The 25354-nt window shown below is 37.8% G+C and overlaps 4 protein-coding genes across 7 annotated transcripts; 1 reads left to right on the top strand and 3 right to left on the bottom strand.

Annotated features, from left to right (window-relative positions):
• Nucleotides 1-23: 23 nt before the first annotated feature.
• Nucleotides 24-4401, bottom strand: LOC105195427 (histone-lysine N-methyltransferase PR-Set7). Its single transcript, XM_011160816.3, has 6 exons — nt 4058-4401; nt 2672-2868; nt 2403-2541; nt 1973-2334; nt 1689-1879; nt 24-1566 (listed from the first exon to the last, which is right to left on the bottom strand). The coding sequence occupies exons 1-6, from the start codon at nt 4119-4121 to the stop codon at nt 1356-1358; spliced, it is 1164 nt and encodes a 387-aa protein (XP_011159118.1). The 5' UTR covers nt 4122-4401; the 3' UTR covers nt 24-1355.
• A 1894-nt stretch (nt 4402-6295) lies between these two features.
• On the top strand, nt 6296-16677 carry LOC105195436 (protein strawberry notch). Of its 2 annotated transcripts, none has more exons than XM_026138400.2 (17): nt 6296-6449; nt 7998-8085; nt 8385-8492; nt 8571-8795; nt 9234-9356; nt 9438-9575; nt 9651-10018; nt 10143-10395; nt 10479-10804; nt 10885-11165; nt 11253-11617; nt 11740-12190; nt 12307-12690; nt 12773-13336; nt 13434-13747; nt 13833-13960; nt 14021-16677. In XM_026138400.2, exons 1-16 carry the CDS (start codon nt 6447-6449, stop codon nt 13937-13939), a joined length of 4098 nt encoding a protein of 1365 aa, XP_025994185.1. In that variant the 5' UTR covers nt 6296-6446; the 3' UTR covers nt 13940-13960; nt 14021-16677. The 2 variants fall into 2 exon arrangements, with proteins under 2 accessions (XP_025994185.1, XP_011159128.1); XM_011160826.3 differs by lacking the exon at nt 6296-6449 and adding an exon at nt 7041-7467.
• Nucleotides 16678-17160: 483 nt separating this feature from the next.
• On the bottom strand, nt 17161-19730 carry LOC105195446 (Golgi SNAP receptor complex member 1). Of its 2 annotated transcripts, XM_026138402.2 has the most exons (6): nt 19527-19730; nt 19072-19247; nt 18815-18996; nt 18536-18604; nt 17601-17758; nt 17161-17520 (listed from the first exon to the last, which is right to left on the bottom strand). In XM_026138402.2, the coding sequence occupies exons 1-6, from the start codon at nt 19558-19560 to the stop codon at nt 17402-17404; spliced, it is 738 nt and encodes a 245-aa protein (XP_025994187.1). In that variant the 5' UTR covers nt 19561-19730; the 3' UTR covers nt 17161-17401. The 2 variants fall into 2 exon arrangements, with proteins under 2 accessions (XP_025994187.1, XP_011159158.1); XM_011160856.3 differs by having other exon boundaries at nt 17161-17758; nt 19527-19726.
• A 1123-nt stretch (nt 19731-20853) lies between these two features.
• On the bottom strand, nt 20854-25060 carry LOC105195561. 2 transcript variants are annotated; one of them, XM_039457846.1, is made up of 4 exons: nt 24783-25060; nt 24334-24509; nt 24078-24241; nt 20854-23878 (listed from the first exon to the last, which is right to left on the bottom strand). In XM_039457846.1, the coding sequence occupies exons 2-4, from the start codon at nt 24376-24378 to the stop codon at nt 21058-21060; spliced, it is 3030 nt and encodes a 1009-aa protein (XP_039313780.1). In that variant the 5' UTR covers nt 24379-24509; nt 24783-25060; the 3' UTR covers nt 20854-21057. The 2 variants fall into 2 exon arrangements, with proteins under 2 accessions (XP_039313780.1, XP_011159321.2); XM_011161019.3 differs by having other exon boundaries at nt 24078-24259; nt 24783-25058.
• Nucleotides 25061-25354: the final 294 nt, after the last annotated feature.

Below are 25354 nucleotides of genomic sequence, written 5' to 3'. Positions count from 1 at the left end.
AAAAGAATATTACAAATTTTGTAACTTTAAATAAACCGTGGATATATTTCGTATACAATGTGCGGAACTACAAAGAATTCTTGCATGTGGCAAAAGACGTGCAATCATGATCAACAGATGTAAAATTATCTATAGCGTAAAAAATGTTTATTAAAAATTGCTTCCTCTCTCTGTATATATTATATATTTATACGTCTATTTTAGAATTACTTTTTAAACTCAAAGGCTCAAAAAAAGAGGAATTAGGAAAATCGGCACATTAGGCTTCATTATTCTTAATAAAAATTAGGCATTAATTATGAATTACAAACGGCACTGCATAATAAAAAAAACCTAGCAACAATGTAAAAGTACGTGAGCGATATAACATTAAATAATAATACATATTCGTGTGTGTGCTATAAATAGTTGATAACGAAATGAGGATGAGAATGTGAGCGATTGTCTCTATTTTCCTTTCTTAAGTGATAAATTTAAAAAAACTCTACAAGCAATCGAGAAATACCTTTCGCACATGTCATTTATATAATCTATATATACAACTGTCTTTCAAGAAACCGAGTTTTCTTACATCAAAGTATGTGGCAGTGAAGCACTCAAAGCTACTATATGTTGCACAAATACTTGAACAAAAAATCTCTTTCGTCGACAGGGTCACACTATTACACATATGCATATATTTTTTCGGGAGAGTGGAAGAGAGATACGTCATTTTCTCGTAGCTACGTATCACAATCGCTTCAACTAGGAACTCTTGGTGTAGTACATGAAAATTCCAAGCTTGATCGTCACCAATGAATATCAGACAAAAGCTGAGTCTAAATAAAGCATATGCTACAATTTGTTATGCAATTCAAATACTGAATACAAAAATTTAATTCAAAAATTCAATATAAAAATTCTAATCTTTGACTGGTAATACTGCACATGTTAAATGTTTAATATTAAACCAGAAATATACTTTTCTCTCTTTCAGAAATTGTTTTTAATAATACATTAAATTGAGAACCTGTTAAAAAAGCTAATTATAATACACGCAAATCATTACACAATCATTTCACTCTTCCGATACAAGCAAACAAGTAATTGTCATGATCAACATTTCAATATAATTCTTTTTTTTACTAGCCGAATGAATTAAAATTCAATAGAATAACATAAAAAGTATTTGAAATTTACTAGCGTAAAGATTCACCAAGTCGCGTGTAATCTAATCGCTGAGTACGCCGCGTCTCACTGTGAAAACAATTTGTACATAATTCAATATATGTGTTATACAGTTCCTTCATAGGAGGAACATAAATGAATCTTTTATACAATTTAACACGATGCCATATAAATGATGAATTAAGGTGCTATAATGCCAGCCATGGATGATGACGAATGGATTCGCGGCTTCGGTCTCCATAATCGTACGTGACCTCCACGCCAATCGGTATATCCTCCTTCGCAGTAAGTACCAAATGTGGTATTGAATTGACCTCGACAATCCGCGCAATTAAATTGCCAGTCCTTGAATGATTCACCAATCTACCGAGTTTTTCAGTCTCTGCTGTTGCATCAACACTAAAAATCACATGCATTGTCAGCACATGGGACACACTACAGATTTTTTTTAATCTATCTCCCCATCGAAATTAATGTACGTTTCCGCATTAAAAAAATTGTTAAAATAAGAATTTTCTTACCAATACTGCTGATTACGATGCTGAAAATAATACATGTAGCACCCGGTATTTTGATCTTGTGCATATACCTCCTCGCGCTCTTTTGCCTCTCCCTGGTTAATCAGCTCGCCAATATATTCCACTACAAACTCGCCTTTTCGAAATTCTCGCGTCGTTATGACACCACGACCTTTACCTGGAAAGTTTTTGACCTGCAATAAAAAAGAGATTGCCACAGTTCAGCGTTTTTGCTTGAAATGTAAACTAATGTTTCTGCTAGATCTAGATTACACATGGATTTTTACCTCCAAGCCGTCCTCTACCTGGCAAAGCACCTTATTTTCTAAATCACGTTGCTTCTCCTCCAATACAACTTTCTTACTCTTTCTTACGCTACGACGTACTGGAAAGTAATCGGTAATCGAATGATTTGTCTCAACGCGCGGTGGCTTTGACAAACGATGACCGAGGGATGGCTGATTGGAGATCCCTTTTTTACGTCCACGAAGAGCCGGTTGCTTTTTCGCAACTTGCAGAGGGCTAAGTAATGTAATCACAGATTGCTTTTCCTTGGTAGTAATTGTAGCTTTCTCATCTAATTCTTCTGCTGGCATCTTTATTCTATGTGGCGTAGAAGGCGTGTGAATTGGAACAGCTACTGGTGTCTCTAAAAATCAGTCTCTTTATACATCACAAATTAAAGAGGAAAAATCATCTTAATTTGCGATTATATACCATCAGTTTTGAATTGTTCTACATAAGAAGTATCCTCCTCCTCCTCCTCCTCCTCCTTCACTGGAACATGAGTTTGTGCATTGTCAAAGAGATAATGGGTAAGCAAACTTTTCCCTTTTGTAACTCCTGCATTTGAATCCTGCAGTAAACGAAATGACATTGCAATGCATGTGATTACATATATTTTTTAATTTATTTATTCATATGGATATTAATGAAGAAATGAATGATTTAAGATACACTGTAAATTTTTAACAAAAGATACTTACTTGATTACAAGAATAAGTTAGGTGAATAATGCATGTTTCTAGCACAGGCTGCGTTTCTACTGTGTCAAACTTATTTGTTACTTGTTTGATAATATCCAGTTTATTCTCGTTTTTCACTAATAAATTCACATTGTTACTTTGTATAGGTGAAGGTAAAATCTTTGTTATATTTTTTGCTGTACCATGTTTCCGTCTTCCTGTACATTAATTATTAATAACATTTAAGTCTTCCAACTTGGTAAAGCATACTATGAAATATACATAAGAAACACCATTTTTAAATCAAAAGTGGATATTAGTGCTTAATATTTCACAACTTTTAAATATATTTTTTCAATTCTATTCTAATCTTGGTTGAAGTGATATTTTTAACGATAAATTCTCTACAGTGTTTTAAGATACTTGTAACATCATTATTAAAATTAACAATTAATTTGAGATATTATTTTTAGTTTTAGTTTTAGTTTATGATCACATTTAAAGTCTAATAATCCATTTTAATACATCAGTTTATAAAACTAAAAATTTTTTAATTAACATAGAAATATTATCGATATTTGTTTCAACTGATAAATGACATTTCTTCCTCTTAATGTGTTATTCACACATATTAGTCTCTAATTTCAACTCATTATTATTAAATATACGAATATAATCAATAATACATTATATCAAAACTATAGAGCAACAGATGTATATGTATATGATAATAAGAAATAAATTTTGTACTGGGTTATCACAAATGATAAATTCTGATAAAGCCTTGAATAAAATAAATAATTTAAAAAAATTCATTTAAGGTTGGTTGAACATTACAAATACCAAAGACAAAAAGAAATATGACAATCCAAGTGGAAATTTATAAAACGGCTATAAAAACTACATAAATATTTTTGAAGTCACATAATATCAAGGAACTTGACAGAACATGCGAAAGAGTCTGCAAATCAAAAGTAATCTCATTGCTCCAGGTGAAATCGCCTCACATCCTAATTATCGTACTCCATGTTAGTTTAGAGTTCTAACTCGGTGCTCTAGCCCAATTCCGCGTGCCATGCCGTGATCGAGAATCATCATCGTCGGCACGGTGACGTTGCAACGAAAGTCCCGGTCGTCTCGCGATATCAACAAATCGCTGAAATTCAACGCGTCGAAATAGGCGATAAATGTCGCGCGCCCAAAAGACACGATAGCGGGGCAGACGGGAGAGTCGTGTCGGTCATGAGAGACGGAACGAGTAGGACGGAGGAGAGGGGAGTGTTGGAGCGTCTGTGAGACAGAGTTCAAGATGGAGCAAGGGAAAAAGCAAGACCCACTGAAAACATAACCTGATGCTCGGCGGCCGGTGCGAATGCTCAAGAGCGTCGTCGCGCGGCACATCCTTACCTTTCGCGGCGCTGACGGTGCGATTTCCAACGCGATGAGACGACGCACGAGTCGTCCGGTACATGATGAATCGCAAGGTCGACAACAACGGTGAAAAGTCTGAATCAACCGACCGCGACAACGACAGCACGGCAGTGTGACGATGCGTCGCGCTTCGAGTCGTCGCCGACGAGTCGTCTCGTCTGCGTCACGTTGTTTTACGAGCGACGTACCCGTCTCGCACGAGACACCTAACCGCAAACGCGGTTTACGTTCCCCCGCGCGGACGCAAATCCGATGAGCGATATCACAAACAACAACCGCAAGAACGCCAAGCGAGCGACACGTCGCGTTTGCGATAACGTTCCGCACAGTACGAATACGTTATGGCGGTTTCCAACGTCCAATGGGAGAACGATCATCCTAGGAATTTCGTATATAAACGAAAATATCTCTAGGAACCGAAGTTCCTTATTGGACGTCATCCGCCGAAATATGTAAAACAAAATTTAAAATGGCATTCGTGGTGTTGAAGCATTCATGACGCCGAGTGCACGATCAATAACGAGAAATTTCATGACTGCAAACGCATAAATGAACATCCGAAACAGAAATTTAATCTGTCGCATGATTTATACGTCATTCAGAAACGGAGATATTTCTTTCATTTTGTTATATGAACATATAAAATTGTTCGTTTTTCAATAAAACTGATTAACATAAAAAAAGTCGATTAAATTTATAAATTGCCAATTGTACAACTTAAAACTGTATTATTTATATTTTCCTTGTTTCCTTTTTGTGTATCATTTATTTATGTAAATTATAACACTTAATTAATAATTAAGTAATTTTATAATTAAAATTTTACTTAAAAGTCGGTTTTCAAAACTTATTAAACCTATTTTTGTTGTATTATTCACTTGTTGAATGATCTTTAATATCAAATTTAGTTAGGCGCATTAGTGCATACTGATGCACATTAGTCATCGTACACAAATCGATGTAGGTGTTTAATATAAATGGATATTACATAAAATATATAATTAAATCGCAAAATTCTTAATATATCGTATTGGACTATTTGACAAAATATGTAATTTATTATTCACGATATTTGCATTTTACTTGTTCAATACACTACATTAAATCCTGCAACAACTTTAATGTGCATCAGTGCACACTAGTGCGGTCCAATCGAAAAAATGTTATTAATTATATAAATAACTGATTATACTTGGTAAATCTTTAAAAGATTCAAAAAATTATTTCTCAAGGGAATAATTTGTACATTATATCCAATTAATTAATTATCACCGTTATTTACTTACAGTCCAAATGCAGTTCAATCACGGCAATAAATAATGAAGCATCGCGTATCGAGTCATCACAAAACGGGCGGATGCGGGATGTAGATACGCGGGGTGGGTGGGATCACGGGAATGAAATTACCGCCCGAAGGCGGAATAGTTGGCGCGCGTGCCACGCCGCGACGCCACTGGCCACCGCGCGGCGCGGATCGATCGACTGCCGCGCTCCGCAAGACGTTATTATTTTTTAGACGGATTTATCGGCAATCGCGTCGCGGGGGCGATGCACGCGCGGATCGCACCGGTCGCGACGTGGCCACGAGTATGGCGCAACCGGCGGCAACGTGGGGCTCGCGGTCCGACGACGTTGATCGGCGTCTACGCGTCGAATTCGCCCGACGGGGCTTCTTTTCTTTTTAGCGCGAATACTTTAAATCGTCTAACGATCAGCGCCGCGCGCAGGCGGCGATGTTGCCAGACGTACACCTGCCGTCGCCCGTGCCCTGTGTGTACGTCCATGAACATGCGAATACATGATGAGCGATATCTCACGCGAGGATTACGTGGATAGTCACGTGAGAGCGAGGATAATAACAGAGCATCGACGTTACCGACCGCTTTTATTTATTTGATAAATCTAAATGTTTGGCCTGTAATACAGTGTAGATTTCACGATCTAATGTTATCCCGATGTTCTTTAGTTATTTATGCGTATCCGTAACGCAAAAATATTGAGTATTTTTGTAAAAATGTCGTTCAACGGTTATCACTTGTGCCCACTTGGATCAGCGTTTCTCAGGCTGGCCGCAGTACTTTCCAAGAGGACGCGACTGTCGTACGAAATTTACACGTCGCAGAATTTTCATACGATCCGCGACCTTTGATACGTCTCGTCGATGATAATACGGCAGCTTCGTGTGTCGTCTGGTGTCGTCGTCACAGTCGCATTGTAATCGCGTATACACGTGCTCGAACAAACAGGTCTTTGCGTTAAAAACGCCGCCAAAGGGGTCTGCACTTGATCATTGATCGTTCAATCCTTGACGGGCGGTTTTACGTGGCTCGAGACGACAACTTACATTTGGAATCATCCGTTTGAAATGGTACGTGTATTGAGCAAATAAGACATTTTTAATACATTTTTTTTTTATAATAAGCGCCAATTATTTAAATCGTAATGACTGAATTCGCAAACGTGTCATGGCGGTTTCGCAATTCCTACTCCATGCGAATATCGATTGGAATTGCTTGAAAATTTATCGCGAATCCCCAGAGAGCTCGCGAGCGATCTTAATTTAAAAATCATGTGGGGAGTTGCGAGAACGTTTGATCATGAAGAAACGCCGACGTCGGATTTTCCATGACAATGCCGTTTTCGCAACTTTTCGTAATGCATCGCGCGCAAAGAAGGAAAACGAATCTCGCGCTCCCTTCCTCCCCCCTGCTCCCTGCCAGTCGTGGACGCGCGCAATCGGTCGTGAAAACGCGGCAATTTTTCGGGCGCTCGCGCGTCCTACGAATCTGCCCTTATTCGATGACCCGGCAACAGCGCCCCTCTTCCACCCCCGCCAGGCCGATTCGTTAGTGGCGCCACCTGGTGGTGGCGGCGCGCACTCCAAACAGGCGCGTGTGTTTTTGTATTCGTTGCGCTGCGTTCATGACGGCAACGGGGGCACGAGAGAGGGGGTGGCAACGGGTGCCGGGTGATGGGACGGGGTCCAAGATGGCGGCTACCGTGTAGCTGAGCGAACGCGCTCTCGAGCTGTGGGTCTCGCGCGCGTACCTCTTACTGACGACGACGACAACAGCGTGAGATGGGCCGGCTCGCTGGTGGAGCGTCAACGTCCATCGCGCCGATCTCGTAGCTCGTACATTACCACGTGTATTCGTCAGCGATGCTCGCTTGACGCAGCACGCGCTTGATTCTTGAACCGGGTCGGAAGAGAAAAAAAAGGGGGAAAAAAGATCTCGTCGCTTACTCGTCCTCGGAGTTCGCGACATTCTGCCGGAGGTATCAGCGGAATACCTCGCCGAAACGTTGGCCTCGTCCTCGTCGTCCTAGCATTGCCACGCGTTGCGACGAGATAGCGCGCGAGGTTTCGCGGCACTCGGTTTGTCATGGTAGGTTTTTTTTCATTACCAATTCCTCGAGAAAAGATTAAAAGAGAGGGAGAGAAACGAAGATACATTTCCAAGTCCAGAGCACGCGCTTCCCATTAAAGAGCGCGTAATCTAACTGTAACTCGTTTCCCTCGTTTACTTAAAGAAATTACTAACCTAGAGATTCGCGAGCATAACGCCCCTTTTTTTTGTTCTCTCATGCCAAATGACAGGGATTCGCGTCCTAATGAGTCATCGCGCAATCAGGATAAAGGATCGCTCGTTTGGCGATAAAAACGCAATGAATATTTTATTAGTTTGAGTGTAACATGCATCTATGTGCTATGCATGATTTCATTTAAGATGTCATTGAAATTTACAGCAAGGTGCCAATAAGATTTTAATAATTGATTTGTGATTTTGATATTTACTTAGGACAAATTGTACATCACAGTTTTATTATAACCAAGTATACAATAAATTTTGTTTTGCTTTTGATCTTTGCTTTTGTAATCTAAATGGAAGCTGTTGATAATGACATATTTTTGCAGGCTACAAAAAAGTATGATGACGGCGTAAGCGATGATAGTGAAAGTGACTTTGATGATGAAGAGGATCCAGATAAAATTGAAGTGCCTGGTAAATTACAAACGTATACTTTGCATATATATATATATATGTTTTAGGCCTGTTTTCATGTTTAATGTAGCTTAACTTTAAACTCAGTTTATTTTACTTTTCATCTTTTTTTAATTTTTATAACTAAAAAAGACAGTAAAATTGAGTTTAAAATTAAGATACATTGATGCAAATAGACCATATAATACTCATTTTATCAATTTACTTTTAATGGGAAAAAATCATTTTTCTGAAAACAGTGCAATTACTCTTTTGGATCAAATTTCAAAACTTCATGTAAAAAAAATTTTTTTTACTAGGTGGAGGCAAAGATCTTGCAACTGCTGCTGTGATTGGAAGTATCAAAGAAGAGAAGCCTGTAGATCTGCCACCGATTTCTTTGGATAAAACGCCAGGAGCATTAAATGGTAAATCATAATTTAAAGCTAATCCATTTTTTCTCTTGTTTTATCAAAAATTTTATTTTTTGCAAAAATTATTTTTAGAATTGAACCAAAAATTTGGCAAAATACCTGAAGGATTAGTAACAAAGACTGCAACACCAGGTTATGAAATGGTGCGTGTTGGGGGTTCTCAAGGTACTCCACCAGGAGGTTTTGTTGGTGCAAGTCAATTGAATCAACTGAATCAGTTAGCAACTGGTGGATATCCTGGTTTTCCACCAGGATTATCTCTTGCAGGATTCAATCCTGCTGCTTTCCTTCAATCAAGTTTGTATTTTTTTTTATTACAATGAATTTTATATAGAAATTTTTTCTAACTTTTTTTTAAATAATTTTTCAAATAATTTTTGTGAACAAAGATGTATGTATAAATTTATATGTGCACATACATTACTAATAAATTAAAAAAGAAATTTTTTTATTAACATTATAATGGTCAAATTTAATGTTATTTAGTTGCATGTTAAATGATAATTGAAAATCAGCTAAAGGAATTTATATATTCTAATTGTAAATTTATAAAAATTAAAAATTAATATCAAGTTTATATATAACAGAAATTTAGAAAATTATGCATAAATGTAATTGTTTACGTTTCTACTGTCACTTTTTATAATAATTGGATTAATAGTGAAGTTGCAATTGTTTCAATTGTATTACAATATTAAATGAATAATAAATAATATTACATAAATTATTTCGTAGGTATGGACATGAATGCTTTGATGGGTAGTTTTATGGGTATGCCTGGGATGAATATGGGAGTTAATCCTTTCGTTCAGTTTCTTAATCAAAGTGGAATTCATCCCAATTGGTCAGGACTTTCAGGTATTTGTGTAATATTCCAATAAAGATGCTTTGATCAAAACTTCTCAAAAATCAAGTTTATACTACTTTGTACTTATACAGGAAAGGCAGTGTCACAAATGTGGATGAATTCAAGTGATCCAACAAAATTGATGCAGCCAAATATTCCAGAAGAGGAAGAGGTAGATGATGAAGATATGGGTGTTGCCGAGACTTATGCCGATTACATGCCAACGAAACGTATGATCAATGTTTAGTTTTAATACATTTATGCACTGTTTTGTTCTAAAGATTAAAATTTGCGATAATCAACAGTCAAACTTGGACGAAAGCATCCGGATCCGGTTGTCGAAACAGCGTCTCTGTCAAGTGTTGAACCGACAGATGTTTGGTACAAGCTCTCTATACCAGAGGAGACGATACGATCTGGCGCGCTCTCCGCCCTCCAACTCGAATCTATAACGTATACTTCTCAGCAACATGAGCACCTCTTACCCGATGGCACACGCGCTGGATTTCTGATCGGTGATGGCGCAGGTGTTGGTAAAGGCAGAACTATAGCTGGTATTATATTCGAAAATTACTTGAAAGGTAGAAAACGTGCCATCTGGGTGTCAGTGTCAAACGACCTCAAGTACGATGCCGAACGCGATTTGAAGGACATAGGTGCATCGAAAATAGAAGTACGTAACTTATCTATGTTAAATTGTGTTAACTCTGTACCATTGTCGGAATATTTAAGTTTTAATTTTGTAATGAATATAATTATTGAAGCTCGCATATTGCAATGAATGAATCAACTTCCAGGTACACCCTTTGAATAAATTTAAATACGCGAAAATCTCGTCAGCTGTGAACGGTAATGTGAAAAAAGGTGTGATCTTCAGTACATATTCCGCATTAATTGGTGAATCATCACAGAGTGGTGGGAAATATAAAAGCCGATTGAAACAGCTGTTGCAATGGTGTGGTGAGGATTTTGATGGTCTGATAATTTTCGATGAGTGTCACCGGGCAAAGAATTTATGCCCTACCGGAAGTTCAAAGCCTACTAAAACAGGTTTGAGCAGAATTTCATGCGTTAAGATTTTTTTTAGAAGCATCTGCATGAATGGTTTTGAATTATTTTATTAATCTGTGCAGGATTAACGGTCTTGGAACTGCAAAATAAGCTTCCAAAGGCTAGAGTCGTATATGCCAGCGCAACCGGCGCTTCTGAACCTCGCAACATGGCCTACATGGTACGACTAGGTATGTGGGGTGAGGGTACACCTTTCCCGGAATTCAATGGTTTTATCACTGCTGTGGAAAAACGCGGTGTCGGCGCGATGGAGATCGTAGCGATGGACATGAAGTTACGCGGCATGTATATCGCTCGCCAATTGAGTTTTCACGGTGTTGCCTTCAAAATCGAGGAAGTACCTCTTTCCAAGGACTTCACGAAGGTTTATGATCATTCAGTACGATTGGTAAGTTGTCATACAAAGATATAAATACTGTAACACTTTACTTAAATAAGTTTGTAAGTTCTCATGTGATCTATTTCTAGTGGGTGGAAGCGATGCAGAGGTTTCAAGAAGCGGCAGAGCTAATAGACGCGGAAAATCGTATGAAGAAAACAATGTGGGGTCAATTTTGGTCGTCACATCAACGCTTTTTCAAATATCTTTGTATCGCCGCGAAGGTGAAGCACGCGGTGGCTGTGGCACGCGAGGCGGTCAAATGTGGCAAGTGCGTGGTGATCGGTCTACAGTCCACTGGCGAAGCACGCACTTTGGAGCAGTTGGAACGTGACGATGGCGAGCTCAGCGACTTCGTTTCTACTGCAAAGTTAGTAACGTTTTAGACATTGGAGAAAGGATTTTGAATATAAATTTATATTTAAATATATTTAATATATCTAATAATTATTTCCAGGGGAGTTCTGCAAACGCTAGTAGAAAAACACTTTCCAGCGCCAGATCGTAATCGCATCCAGCGTCTTCTTGGTTTAGAACCGCCAAAATTCAAATTAGAGGATGACGATCTAGATGGTGCTGGTGGTTCTGCAGGCGGCAGCAAGAGGAAGCCGATTCGGCAAGCGGCGCAACGTGCGACGAAAAAAGTGCGCTCTTGGTCATCGGAAGAGGAAATATCGGACGAAGAGAGAAACGGCGCTCACAGTTCTGGTTCAGAGTACAAATTAAGCGGTACCGAAAGCGAGGACGATCATCACACGGACGAGGAGAGCAACGTCAGTTCCGATTTCAATCCGTTCTTCAGCGATAGCGATTCTGACGTTGGTAAATATCAATCCTGCAAATTTTTATTCTCTGCAAATTTGACTTACATTTTTCAGGTGAAATTGTTATATTGCCATTGAAGAAGAATCTCCAGAACTATTTTCTATCATTGTTTCTTTTAGATCCCTGGGACAGACGAAAGAATAAAAAAGGCAAGAAGCAGAAAAAACCCGCGAAGAAACGTTTGAGCACGCAGGACAAAATCCAATCGATGCTAGTGCATAAGCAGTCTAGCAACAAAAATAAACGTAATGGCGATACGGCGATGAGCGGCGGACCTATGAGCGCCATGGGTGGAAGTATGCCTCATAATCAAGCACCACCTAGAGATGCTATTGAAAGAGCTTGCAGCATGAAGGAGGAATTACTATCGCAAATAGAAGCTCTTGGCGAGCGATTACCGCCAAATACGCTAGACCAATTGATAGACGAACTCGGCGGACCAGAAAATGTCGCGGAAATGACGGGTAGAAAGGGTCGCGTTGTGCAAAGAGAAGATGGTGGAATAGAATACGAATCTAGGTCAGAGGTGGACGTTCCTTTAGAAACTCTCAACTTAACAGAAAAGCAGAGGTACGTGTTAAATAAAAATTGTTATGATTTTACGCATCAATTTTTAATAATTTGCAGATTTATTGGGATAACATACAATTTTCTATAATACTCAATTGAATTAATATCTTTATCAGGTTTATGGATGGAGAGAAGACTGTGGCAATAATTTCCGAAGCGGCCAGTAGCGGTATATCGTTACAGAGCGACAGGCGAGCTAGAAATCAAATGCGACGTGTGCATATCACGCTCGAATTGCCGTGGAGCGCGGATAGAGCGATACAACAATTTGGACGAACACATCGATCAAATCAAGTCAACGCGCCAGAGTACCTATTTCTTATATCGGACCTGGCTGGAGAAAGGCGATTTGCCTCGATCGTCGCAAAGCGGCTAGAAAGTCTGGGTGCGTTAACGCACGGCGATCGTCGCGCAACGGAGACTCGTGATCTGTCGCAGTTCAATATTGACAACAAATACGGTCGCGCGGCTCTAGAAGCGACAATGAAAACTATAATGGGGTTCGTGTCAGTTTAAAGTATATTGAAAAATTATTCAATGTATTGGAATGTAGCCATTTTTAACTCGACTTGATCATTTCAGATACGAGCCGCCATTAGTACCACCGCCTCAGGATTATCACGGTGATTTTTTCAAGGATGTGGCGGATGCGCTGGTAGGCGTAGGTTTGATTTGTAATAGCGAAAGTACGCCCGGTGTACTCACGCTCGACAAGGACTACAACAATATGTCGAAGTTCCTGAATCGCATTCTCGGGATGCCAGTCGATCTTCAAAATCGTCTGTTCAAATACTTCACCGATACACTCAACGCCATTGTGACGCAGGCCAAGAAGACCGGTCGTTTCGACATGGGTATTCTTGATCTTGGTACATCGGGCGAGAACGTTCGCAGAGTGCGACTTTACCGGTTTCTGCGAAAACACGCAACTGGCAAGGCGCCAACTGAACTGCATATTGTTCACGTCGAGCGCGGTATGAGCTGGTCCGAGGTCACGGAGAAGGCCTCGGAGTTTACCGGGTCCAAGGAAGGTTTTTATCTGAGCCATCAGATCCGCAATGGCAAACAGACGGCTATTCTCGCGATCATGGTGGACAGCGGCAAGAAAAAATCCGACAGCAAGAAGGATCAGTACATGGTGTACAGGTACAGTAATTTGAAAAATCCCATTATGTATCCACGGTTTGTCAAAAACATACCTTATATATCTTGATGCTGGAAGCTAATGATTGCATACTATCAGGCCCAACACAGGTCTGCAGTTACGACAAGAGACTCTAGGTGAATTAGAAAAGAAGTATAAGAAGGTGAGCGCAGAAGAGGCGGAGCCGCATTGGACACAACAGTATGAGGCCTCCGTGACCACGTGTTCGCACGCGTACTGGAGCGGTAATTGTAAAAACGCCACTGTCGGTATAGACTGCGAGGTTGGGCTAAGAAGACGTTCCTATAATGTATTAGCCGGTTCAGTTCTGAGCGTTTGGAGCCGCGTCGAAAGCGTACTCGCTGCGCGATCTGGACATAACTCTAAGATGCAAGTAGTACGACTGCGTACGGGTAAGTCGAGCTTGAGAATTATGATGACTATCCAACGTTTTGATCTGAAAATATTTAACAATTTTGTTATTTTTGTTCGTGACAGATGAAGGGTTGAAGATCGTTGGGACGCTTATCCCAAAATCTTGCATGGAGCCATTACGTCAAGCACTCTCCTCCGACGCAGAAAAGACAGAAGAACAGACGTTTTGAGCGTAGAGTCTCGTGTTAAGGGTAAGATTATCCTCCTCTCGGTAATCTCTGCGAATTAATAAAATTACTTTATCATTGTAGACATAAATAGGACCAAGCAAGACTCTCGACATGACGTAGAATGCGAATAGGAAGATCCCTTTTTTCCTAAACTTTTCGTCCAAACGCGAGAGGAGTGAATTACGAAGCCGTGTGATCGCGCGTGTCCACATATATTATTTATCTAGAACCATTGAGATGCGCCACCTAAGTAGATTCCGAATTGAATCTACTAATCAGCATTGACGAACACGAGTAAACGCTTCCGCTTAACCATCAACAAGGCTAAGATCACAATTTGCTGCTTATTTTCTTTACCATGTTTATGCAATCATTTGCGAGAAATCGCAGTCTTCACCCGCCGCATATTAACTGGATTTCTAAATATAATTCTTTTTATCATCTCTCATATGTATAACGTCTCTGCCATGCTGATTATAAGCTGATTTTGAGAGGAAGTTTATTTTTTATGTTGTCGCTGTTAATCATATTTTCACCCATGAGATTCTAACAAACGGACATAGCGTGTGGTACGTAATAAGATGAATACAGACTCTATTCGTCTCGACTGTGCCGCGAGCGTAATTAAGCGTAGAGAAATAATAGAGCACGTATTTTCTTTGTAGGAAATGTGAAGTATAATTGATCGATAGTCCATACAATTTAAAAATGCATTCAGTTTTAGGCTAGCCCATAGCGCCAACAACCGAAGAGCATCGACTGTTATCATCGTAAAAGTGCCAGTAAATTTAATTAAACGTGATAATTTGAAGGGACGGATTAATCGAGACGATTAGCAAAACGATTGGAGCAATCGGTTCTCTTTGGAAAATATACGCGACAGTTTTGATTTTTGTTTGATCGTTAAATCGATCGAATTAAAGAGGCGTTACACACACACAACACACACACACACATACACACACACACACACACACACACGTACATTGCTGCTACCATTACTATTGTAGCTCTCATTATTACTATAAATTACTGCTACTGCTATATTAGTACTAGTGCTCTACCGTTACAAAACTATCATTAATATTATCTAGATCTGGAGAGACGAGGTAATTACATGGGTATCGCAAATGTGCTTTTCCAATTATACCTTAGAACTTAAGATATGCAATGTATTGTGCAAGTGCCAAGTTATACGTTCTACTGCTTCCTTTTTTTCCTTTTATTATTACAACAGAATACGAATCTGTTAAAAAATAATTTTTTATTTTATTCTATATATCACTGAATGTATAAGTTACATTCTCTACAGGCAACTATTCCTATTCTTTGTACGATATATCCTAAATATCGATTAATCTCTTCATAAAAGATATTCAAATACGAAAATAAGCAAAGTAAGAAAGTATTTGTGATATTTTTAAATTATAATTTTACGTAAAACTTTTTTTCTCCCTGATAAGCAAACTATCTATTTTTCTTTTTTTTGTTCGTATTTTCTCGTGCGGTTTTACGAAATTGAAACAAAATGTAGGAATATGTCCGATATCTTCCTATATACCTCAATGAGATATGTTCCAAAATATTGTCCTATGCCTCGTTTCTCTATGATCTCCATCTATAACTAATTAGCCTTAAAACATATTTAAAAAAGGAAAAAAGAATTAGATTAAAAAATAGTACATACAGCTGATACAGCCGATATATTTATATTCAGATGCATAAATTAGCAACCAGTGCGGCCTGCAAGTATATTAGATATGGATTGTTTGTCCGTTTGTACATCTGAACGAGATTCGAAGAGTGAGTGATATGGACCTCGCGATCCATCTCTAATGGTATAATGGAACTTCAAAGATGCAGATTTAGAGCATAGAGTACTGTCGGAACAATTGAATAGAATCAAGCCGTGATTAGAATTCTCATTTTAGTGATTTAATTCTTAAGAGCGCGCGCGTGATGCATCTGTGTATGATGAGGGAACGAGAGAAAGAGATTCCGTCATCCACCTGTTTCCACAGTTATCTTCATCACAAAGGATCGTTCTGCGGTAATATACAATTGAAACAACCGCGTGGTTCTCTACGGATAACGACTACATATTACATTTATAAAAAAGATCGACAGAAGAGAGCAACATCCAATTGTAAGATACTCGCATAATGAGTAATTATCTGTACCTTTTTTCGCAACGATCGGAGAAAGAACGGAGGGAAGTGCGATATTTAACGTTAGAGCGAGACTTATTATAGATTTAATTCCTTTAGCTGATAACGATTATTCGTAAAGCGTGATATATTAATTACTACGTTACTTTAGTGAAATACGGAAAGCAGGAGTAGATGTGCGATTTGAAGGTATCAACCGCGTTTATATTCAGAACTCGGTAATCATGATCTGCAATTGAAAGCAGGATTTTAATAATTAATACTTAAATAAAGTCGTAATTTATAAAAAGCTCTGATGAAGCTAGATGAAATGTAAATATAATATATCGAGGCTGTAGAAGAGGCGAAACTTTTTAGAATGTACGGGGTATACGCGTTTTTGTATTTTTTTTTTATATATATCTCGCTTGAGTTCCTATCTTCCAGACATGTGACTTATATAAATGTGGTATCTAGTACACGTGGAAACAGGGTGTTGTGCTTTCTAGTGAAACGATTATTCCTTTTTGTTTTTTGTTACGTGCTGTGTTTTCGTGGATGACTCACGAGTGAACGAATGTGCTGCGTGTATATATGCACAATGTATAAATGTCTCTGTGTATGTAAAACCAATTCTTACCCGAAACGATGACGATACTCACCATTTCTTCGCGTCCAACAGTTCTGTTTTAAAAAATCCTCCATTCTGCGTTTTATTTTAATCGATGATTGATCATAATATTGATCTCCCTTTTACTTACTCCCTTTACTATTATAAAAAAAACCACTATATCAGCCTTTCTATATTTTTTCCTTTTTATTGTTATCATCAAAATGTGTTATGTAACGCAAAATGCAAAACTATTGGTTTAAACAGAAACGAAATATAATGATTTTACTGCAAAATGTGTGTGCAAATCCCTGAAAATTGTCCACCAAAACTTATTTTTTATATAAAGGTATAGAAATATTATAAACCATCACAAAAATAGAGACATAAATAAATCATGACATAATTCTTATATTCCATTTCAAGAATGATTCGGGTAATCGACTGAATTCACACATAATTAGTATAATTATGAACAAAAATTGCACCATTTTTCAACATTTATTAAGTTAACATGTCGAACGTGGATGAAAGTACCGTTTACATCATGTATCCCACATCCTATACTTCAGTATAAAAAAACTATACAGACAAATTTGTTTTCATACATATTTGTACTACGCAAGTAGTACACTTGTTCGATCATTCATGCGACGCACACATACAAAATCTCTTGCATACCCTATTATACTAAAATTCCTGTGTTTAGATCTCTGTAGTACCTCTTAAACGTACGTATATCTTTACTGTGAGAAACGTATTGCAAAAATTCATGATGAAGTAATCGCTATCTGGAGACGCGACGGGAAGTATCTCAGTGTTATCTAATGAAAAGCATATAGAAGCATTAAAAACGTACAGACACCGATGACGAGACCGAGTATAACGGAGTCTCTTCTCTTACGCAGATTTATCCTCTGCAATAAACTGTTCACCGCCGGAAATCGATTAGAGATATCATTGAATCGGGTTCGTATACGTTTGAACGCTTGTCTCTGAGTCATCAGGTGATCCCGTGTCTCCATCGCTATGCTTATTTGATCATTGATCAATCGATCGGAACTAAAACCATGTATAATATACAGCAAAATGCAAATATCTAAAGAATTTTCAATATATTCTACATATCTAAGTTATTAGATATACATTGCAGGTCAAAAGTTGGGGAACATTAATAAAAACATAAAATGATAAAAATTATTGATAAAGTTGTCACAAATTAAAAGAAAAAGGATTTAATTGGATTAATGGAATTTACATTATATTTTTTTCCTTTTTTCTTTTTTTAATGAACTTTAATTTTGTTTTATAATAAAAAAGTTTTTACAAAATATTTAATATTGCAAAAAATTATAATACTTGCTTTTCTTTAAAAACATTTTAAAACTTAGGAAGCTCACTTTAAATTACTGTCTAATGATGGTTCATCAAATTACAATGCTTCAAAGTAAATAAAAAAATACCAATTTTATTTTATGTACTTTAGAAATAAAATTAAAAGACAAATTTATAAAACTCTTATTTTTGTTTTTTAAAATTTGTGTTTGTAAACTTCTCTATAATAAAATTATTTTTACCAAAATATTTAATTTTTTACAAGATAGAAAATTGTGACCATTTCCAAACATTTGATCTGCATGTATTTATATTGAAAATGATATTAATCAAATATATATTTTAATCTTGTTTTTCACAATACTATTGGATTAAAAATTGAGATAATTATTTAACTAATCAGAAGAAAAATCAAGTTAATAAATTTTTGCTTCATTTTGATAAATCAAATTCCAAAATGATCTATGGTCTGATACAAGTATAAGAAAACTTAATCAAACTTACTTGTGAATGTGTTGGTTTTCCTTGAGATACATTTCGCGTCGATTCAATCCACTTGCACTTTTGTAATTACTGTGTAAAACAGATGAAAGATTAGTTTCTGATCTTGTTGAATAATTTGTCCAATTTGTGCAAGTACAAATTAATTGATAGGAAACGATCCAAATACAGGCAAATATGTTGCCGTATTTGAATTATTTCCTAACATTTTATTCAATTTTTGATATAAAATTTAATATATAACATAATATTGAGAGCAGTAGCAAACAAAATTATACATACTCTATTTCCTTACGAACACTGCCAAGCAGATCCTCACGATCTTTCCTGGCTGTAAAGTTATTTCTAATCTTATTGAATTCCAGTTTGTAGTCTTTCAGTATCTCCTTGTGGCGCTGCATTGTGTGCAGCATAGCTGCTCCGTTTGGCTGCAACTCACTCATTCTCTCGTTTATGGAGAACAACTGCGTTAAAGCATATCCGATCAGTACATTCGTTTGCTCGTGGACATATAAAAGGAGAAAAGAAAAAAGATCTACCTTGGAGAGCAGTGTTTCAATTTCCGACGCCATGTTTTCAAACACCTGCTCCTCATCGAGGAGAGGAACCTCTTCTGTGCTAACATGCCTCGTGCCTGTGTTTATACCCAACTTGCTGAACGCTACTAGTTTCGCGTCGATCTCATTTTCTAGATGTCTTGCCTGCTTTCTGAGATCTGCAACAGCAACTCGTGTGACTTAACTGCAATCTCTAACAAGCGTCAAAAATATTAGCAAAAAGCATATTCATTTTTATGATGTAACAGCGCGAGTGAATCACAAATAATGAAACGTGTGGAAGCACAAACAACAGCGCCAATATAATGTTATTATCTAAGGTGACGTGTCGAACGATCTTCGAGACACTTCTCCGACAATATAAACGAAGATGGCGAATCCTCTTTTTCTTTAACGTCTAATGATACCAACGAGTCTCGCGACAAACGCTCTCTTACCTTCCCAGTCGACCGTGCCTAGCGAGCCAGCCATTTATCGCGAATCACACGCGTTCGTGTTCGTAGTTGCCATGTAAAACCAGAGACTCCAGAGACTCCAGAGAAAAACCTGACACCTGACAGTAGTCATGCCCACGATTTAGCTGATACAACGCCATCTCTACAACGTGGACATACACTACGATGGGGGCTTTCCAGCTACGACACAAGTCGACACTGTGTAACACAGTGTCCATTAGTGTGAGTGAGATAACTAAAATTTTCTCTCTTACACTAATAGACACTGTGTTACACAGTGTCGATTTGTGTCGTAGCTGGAAAGCACCCGATTCCAACGTATATATACAGGTTACACTTTGGAATGCGCAGCGACCTGCGACCTTCTTCCCTAACCGACCGACTGCTACCACTGCGTAGCGACGTGACTGGGCGTGACTAGCAGTGACTAGAGAGGCAAGTCGCGCCGCCGCTACGCAATACCCTGCAATGACAGCAGTCGGTTGATTAGGGAGTACGGTGGAAGGTCACGGTGCGTCGCAGCGCATTTCAACTCGCATCCTCGTCATCCCGTACGAGTTTTTGACGCGAGCGAGTGTTTCGAGAGTGTCGTAAAGTACCGAAAGTGAAGTGTCGACGTTCGTGCCGACATCCGTCGTGTCGCGTTCAATCGTGTTTCGCATCTCTCTCCGGCCGTTGTCTGTTATCCCGAGTTTTCGACGCGCGTGAGGACCAGGAATGTTTCGAGAGTCCCGAAAACAAAGGATCGCGCGTTTGTGCCAAGTATGAATCAAGATGAATCGTCGTGAGGAGAATTTCAGATTCTCCGTATCGCTCAGACGGCAATGGTCGGTCGGTCGAAACGCCGCGGCGCGTTCAATTGCGTCTTCTTGAGTTTTTGACAGGTGTGAGTACCGGAGGTGTCGAAAACGATCGAAAACGAACCAAGTGTCGCGCGTTTGTACCAAATATGAATCAAGAGGAGGAAGATCGTCGTGAGGATCTAGGATTTCTGAAAGCGACGGCTGAGACTACGAGACGGAGCTGGACGCGAGCGACCAGCGGCGAACGGTGAGTCAATTCATTTGTATCTACTGTTTGTCCGCTGCCATATTCGTGCCTCGTCCCGATTGCGCTCACATAAATTGCGACTCAATGAATTGCGCTCAAAAGTCGTTGGGATAGAAAAATTTGAAGTTTGTGTACGCGCGCTCGGCACTCATCCCTTCGCCAAGTGTGCCAACAGACGCGATTGTCGTGCTTCCCGAGGTATTGACCGATTGTGCATTGGTATCGTAGTGTATGTCCATGTTGTATAGATGGCGTCGTATCGACTAAATCGTGGGCTTTATTCTTAAATAATTTAACATTAATTTTTTATTATTATATATAAAAATAATCTGAATAATACAATCATTTATTTCTAGCGCTCAAAACAAAGGTGATGAGAATAATTCGTTGGGAATGAAATGGTCTACTATGTAAGATGATCTGTATTTTCTTATTTTGTTTTCTCTATCCCGCTAACATTCTGTTATTGTAGTGATGTACTATCTAAAAAGGTAAAGGGAGCTTTTTTAACTTTTTTATATAATATTTTAAGTATTTTATTCGTCGAGTTACTTTTGATGAGATCATTTAAATACTTTGTTTTGTTTCCTTCTTTATCAAAACAAAGATTATGCAGTTTTTCAAAAGTAGAACAAATATTAAGTCCCACTCTATCTAATATCTTGGATAAATTTTTTGGTGTAAAGAGTTCTTTCTCGGCTAAAAAGTGATTTAAATAATTTTTTTTATTAAAACAAGATTTATAAAAATTTACGAAAATAGAAGAGGCATTATTTCCTGCCATGGATAATATTTTGGATAAATTACTTGTTGTAAAACCTGCCCTATAGAAATCATCTAAAAGCTGTGTTTTATTTCCTGCCTCATCAAAACAAACATTATGAAAATCTCTTAAAGCAGAATAAATATTAGCTCTTGCTCCATGTAATATATTACATAAATTACTCGGCGTGAAACTTTCTTTCTCATCTAAGAAATGGTACAAATATTTTTTTGTTTCTCTTATAAAACAAAAATCGTGGAATTCTTCTAGACTACCTGCTACCCCACTTAATATATTGCATAAATCACCTGACCTAAAACCTGCATTAAAGAAGTTATTTAAAAGCTCTGTTCTTTCTCCTTCGTCATCAAAACAAACACTATGCAATCTTTTTAAAATAGAAGAAGCATGAACTCCTGCTCCACATAACATACAAGATAAGTTACCTGGCTCAAAACCTGCTTTATAGAAATCGTTTAAAAGTTTTGTTCTTTTTCCTTTGTCATTAAAACAGACCCTGTACAACTTTTCAAAAGCATATCGAGCATTAGCTCCTGATCCACTTAATATACTTGACAAGTTATGTATTGTAAAACCTTTTTTCTTAACAAAATGCTTTAAATGCTGTTTTTTATTTCCTTGCTCATCAAAAAATGTACTATATAGGTTTTTAAAAGCTTTTACAGCTTTAGCTCCTGCTCCATGTAAAATACTAGATATATTAGTCAGATTTATTTCTTCTTTTTCTAGCGTTTGTAAATATTTCGTTTTATTTCCTTTGGCATCAAACCAAAGATCATATAAGTCTTTAAAAGTTTTTGCAGCCTTAGCTCCTGCCCCACTTAAAATACTGGACATATTAGCTAGACTTATTCCTTCTTCTTTTAGATTTTTTAAATATTGTATTTTCTTTCCTTCTGCGTCAAACCAAAGGTCATATAAGTCTTTAAAAGCTTTTGTGGCATTAGCTCCTGCTCCGCTTAAAATACTAGACATATTAGCTGGACTTATTCCTTCTTTTTTTAGAATATTGAAATATTGTATTTTCTCTCCTTCTGCATCAAACCAAAGATCATATAAGTCTTTAAAAGCTTTTGTGGCATTAGCTCCTGCTCCATTTAAAATACTGGACACGTTAGCTAAACTTATCTCTTCTTTTTCTAGAGTTTTTAAGTATTGTGTTTTATTTCCTTGCTCATCAAACCAAAGGTCATATAAGTCTTTAAAAGCTTTTGTGGCATTAGCTCCTGCTCCGCTTAAAATACTAGACATATTAGCTGGACTTATCTCTTCTTTTTCTAGAATTTTTAAATATTTTGTTTTATTTCTTTCTGCATCAAACCAAAGATCATATAAGTCTTTAAAAGCTTTTGCAGCCTTAGCTCCTGCTCCACTCAAAGCACTGGACATATTAGCTAGACTTATCTCTTCTGTTTTTAGAGTTTTTAAATATTGTGTTTTATTTCCTTGCTCATCAAACCAAAGGTCATATAAGTCTTTAAAAGCTTTTGTGGCGTTAGCTCCTGCTCTACCTAAAATACTGGATATATTAGCTAAATTTATTCCTTCTGTTTCGAAAGTTTTTAAATATTTTGTTTTATTTTCTTCTACATCAAACCAAAGATCATATAAGTCTTTAAAAGTTTTTGCAGCCTTAGCTCCTGCCCCACCTAAAATACCGGATATATTAGGTAGATTTATTCCTTCTGTTTCTAGAGTTCTCAAATATTGTGTTTTATTTCCTTCTGCATCAAACCAAAGATCATATAAGTCTTTAAAAGCTTTTACAGCCTTAGCTCCTGCTCCACTTAACATACTAGACACATTAGCTAGATTTATCCCTTTTTTTTCTAGAGTTTTTAAATATTTCGTTTTATTTCCTTCTGCATCAAACCAAAGATTATATAATTCTATAAAAGCAACTTTAGCCTTAGCTCCTACTCCATGCAAAATACTGGATATATTAGTTAGACTTATTCCCTCTGTTTCTAAAGTTTTTAAATATGGAGTTTTATTTCCTTCTGCATCAAACCAAAGGTCATATAAGTCTTTAAAAGCTTTTTCGGCATTGGCTCCTGCTCTACTCAAAACACTGGACATATTAGATAGATTTACTCCTTCTTTTTCTAGAATTTTTAAATATTCAGTTTTATTTCCTTCTGCATCAAACCAAAGGTTATATAAGTCTTTAAAAGCCTGAGGAGCATTAGATCCTGCTCTACTTAAAATACTGGACATATTAGTTAAATTTACTCCTTCTCTTTTCAGAACCTCTACACATTTTTTTCCTTCTTCTTTAATTAAGAAATTTAAGAATCGATTAAACCTAGGTGTCCCTTCTCTACCAGCAACACTTTTAGCAAATTTAGCCTCTTCATTGTGCAGCCTCTTTGATACTACGTCACCTTTGTCTATAACAGAACGTCTCCGTTTTCTAGAGCTAGGACCAGTTTCAGGACTTTCCTTGGCTGAACTCCTTGAACGACTACTTCGTTTGGATGGGGTAGTTCTAGCATCTCTTCTACATAAAAGATTAGTTTCTGATCTTATCGAATAATTTGTCCAATTTGTGCAAGCACAAATTAATTGATAGGAAACGATCTAAATATAGGCAAATATGTTACCATATTTGAATCATTTCTTAATATTTTATTCAGTTTTCAATACAAAATTGAATATACGATATAATATTGAGAGCAGTAGCAGACAGTTATACATACCCTATTTCCTTATGGACGCTGCCTACCAGATTCTCGCAATCTTTCCTGGCTATAAAGTTATTTCTAATGTTATTGAATTCCAGTTTGTAGTCTTTCAGTATTTCTTTGTGGTACTGCATCGTGTGCAGTATAGCTGCTCCGTTTGACTGCAATTCACTCATCCCCTTGTTTATGCAGAACAACTGTGTTAAAGCATATCCAATCAGTACATTTGTTTGCTTGCGAACATATGAAAGGAGAAAAGAAAAAGATCTACCTTGGAGAGCAATGTTTCAATATCCAACGCTATGTTCTCAAACATTTGCTCCTTATTCAGGAGAGAAATCTCTTCTGTGCTGACATACCTCGTGCCTATGTTTATACCCAACTTGCTGAACGCTACTAGTTTTGCATTGATTTCATTTTCTTGACGTTTTGCCTGCTTTTTGAAATCTGCAACAGCAACTCGTGTGACTTAACTGCAATCTCTAACAAGCGTCAAAAATATTAGCAAAAAGCATATCATTTTTATGATATCACAACGCAAGTGAATCACAAATAATGAAACGTGTAGAAGCACAAACGATAGCGCCGAGATGCTATTATCTAATGATATGTCGAACAATCTTCGAGATACTCCTCCGGCAATATAAACAAAGATTGCAAATCCTCATTTTCTTTAACGTTTAATGATACCCACGAGTCTTGCGACAGACGCTGTCTTACCTTTTCAGTCGACTGTGCCTAGCGAGCCAGCCATTTATCGCGAATCACACGCGTTCATGTTCACAGTTGCCGTGCAAAACCAGATACTCCAGAGAAAAACCTGACCATGCCCACGATTTAGCTGATACGACGCCGTCTCTACAACGTGGATATATACTACTGTATACTACAATGCCAACGTATGTACAGGTTAGACTTCGAATACACCGCGACATGCCGCGATCTTCCTTCCTAACCTAACCTAACCTAACCGACCGATTGCTGCCACTGCGTAGCGGCGGCGGTAGCGGCGTGGTCACGTGCCAGTCACGCCGCTACGCACTACGCAGTACGCAGTGCCAGCAGTCGGTTGGTTAGGGAGCACGGCGGAAGGTCGCGGTGCGTCGCAGCGCATTTCAATTCGTATCCTCGCTATCCCGTATACGAGTGTTTGATGCGAGCGAGTGTTTTGAGAGTGTCGTGGACTGTCGAAAGTGAAGTATCGATATCCGTTGTGTCGAATGCATTGTAGGAAGTCATGTCGCGTTCAATCATGTTTCGCAGCTTCTCCGTTGTTTCCTATTCCGATTTTC

This window comes from Solenopsis invicta, chromosome 15 (assembly GCF_016802725.1).
Source record: "Solenopsis invicta isolate M01_SB chromosome 15, UNIL_Sinv_3.0, whole genome shotgun sequence".
Classification (NCBI taxonomy): domain Eukaryota; kingdom Metazoa; phylum Arthropoda; class Insecta; order Hymenoptera; family Formicidae; genus Solenopsis; species Solenopsis invicta.
The sequence above is the reverse complement of the archived record's forward strand: the minus strand, read 5'-3'. Positions and strand labels throughout refer to the sequence as shown.

Excerpts from the sequence above, each read along its gene's own strand:
- LOC105195427 (XM_011160816.3), bottom strand. The coding sequence starts at position 4,121 with ATGTACCGGACGACTCGTGCGTCGTCTCATCGCGTTGGAAATCGCACC. Across the intron at positions 2,542-2,671 it reads TAACTTATTCTTGTAATCAA|GATTCAAATGCAGGAGTTAC; the intron begins GTAAGTATCTTT and ends CGTTTACTGCAG. Across the intron at positions 1,567-1,688 it reads CATCGTAATCAGCAGTATTG|TGTTGATGCAACAGCAGAGA; the intron begins GTAAGAAAATTC and ends TGTGATTTTTAG.
- LOC105195436 (XM_026138400.2), top strand. Across the intron at positions 12,691-12,772 it reads ACAATGAAAACTATAATGGG|ATACGAGCCGCCATTAGTAC; the intron begins GTTCGTGTCAGT and ends TGATCATTTCAG. Across the intron at positions 13,337-13,433 it reads GATCAGTACATGGTGTACAG|GCCCAACACAGGTCTGCAGT; the intron begins GTACAGTAATTT and ends GCATACTATCAG.
- LOC105195446 (XM_026138402.2), bottom strand. The coding sequence starts at position 19,560 with ATGGCTGGCTCGCTAGGCACGGTCGACTGGGAAG. Across the intron at positions 18,997-19,071 it reads TTGAAACACTGCTCTCCAAG|TTGTTCTCCATAAACGAGAG; the intron begins GTAGATCTTTTT and ends GCTTTAACGCAG. Across the intron at positions 17,759-18,535 it reads GAAAACCAACACATTCACAA|TTCCGATCGATTGATCAATG; the intron begins GTAAGTTTGATT and ends ACATGGTTTTAG.
- LOC105195561 (XM_011161019.3), bottom strand. The coding sequence starts at position 24,378 with ATGTTTGAGAACATAGCGTTGGATATTGAAACATTGCTCTCCAAG. Across the intron at positions 24,260-24,333 it reads TTGAAACATTGCTCTCCAAG|TTGTTCTGCATAAACAAGGG; the intron begins GTAGATCTTTTT and ends GCTTTAACACAG. Across the intron at positions 23,879-24,077 it reads AGCGTCCATAAGGAAATAGG|AAGAGATGCTAGAACTACCC; the intron begins GTATGTATAACT and ends TCTTTTATGTAG.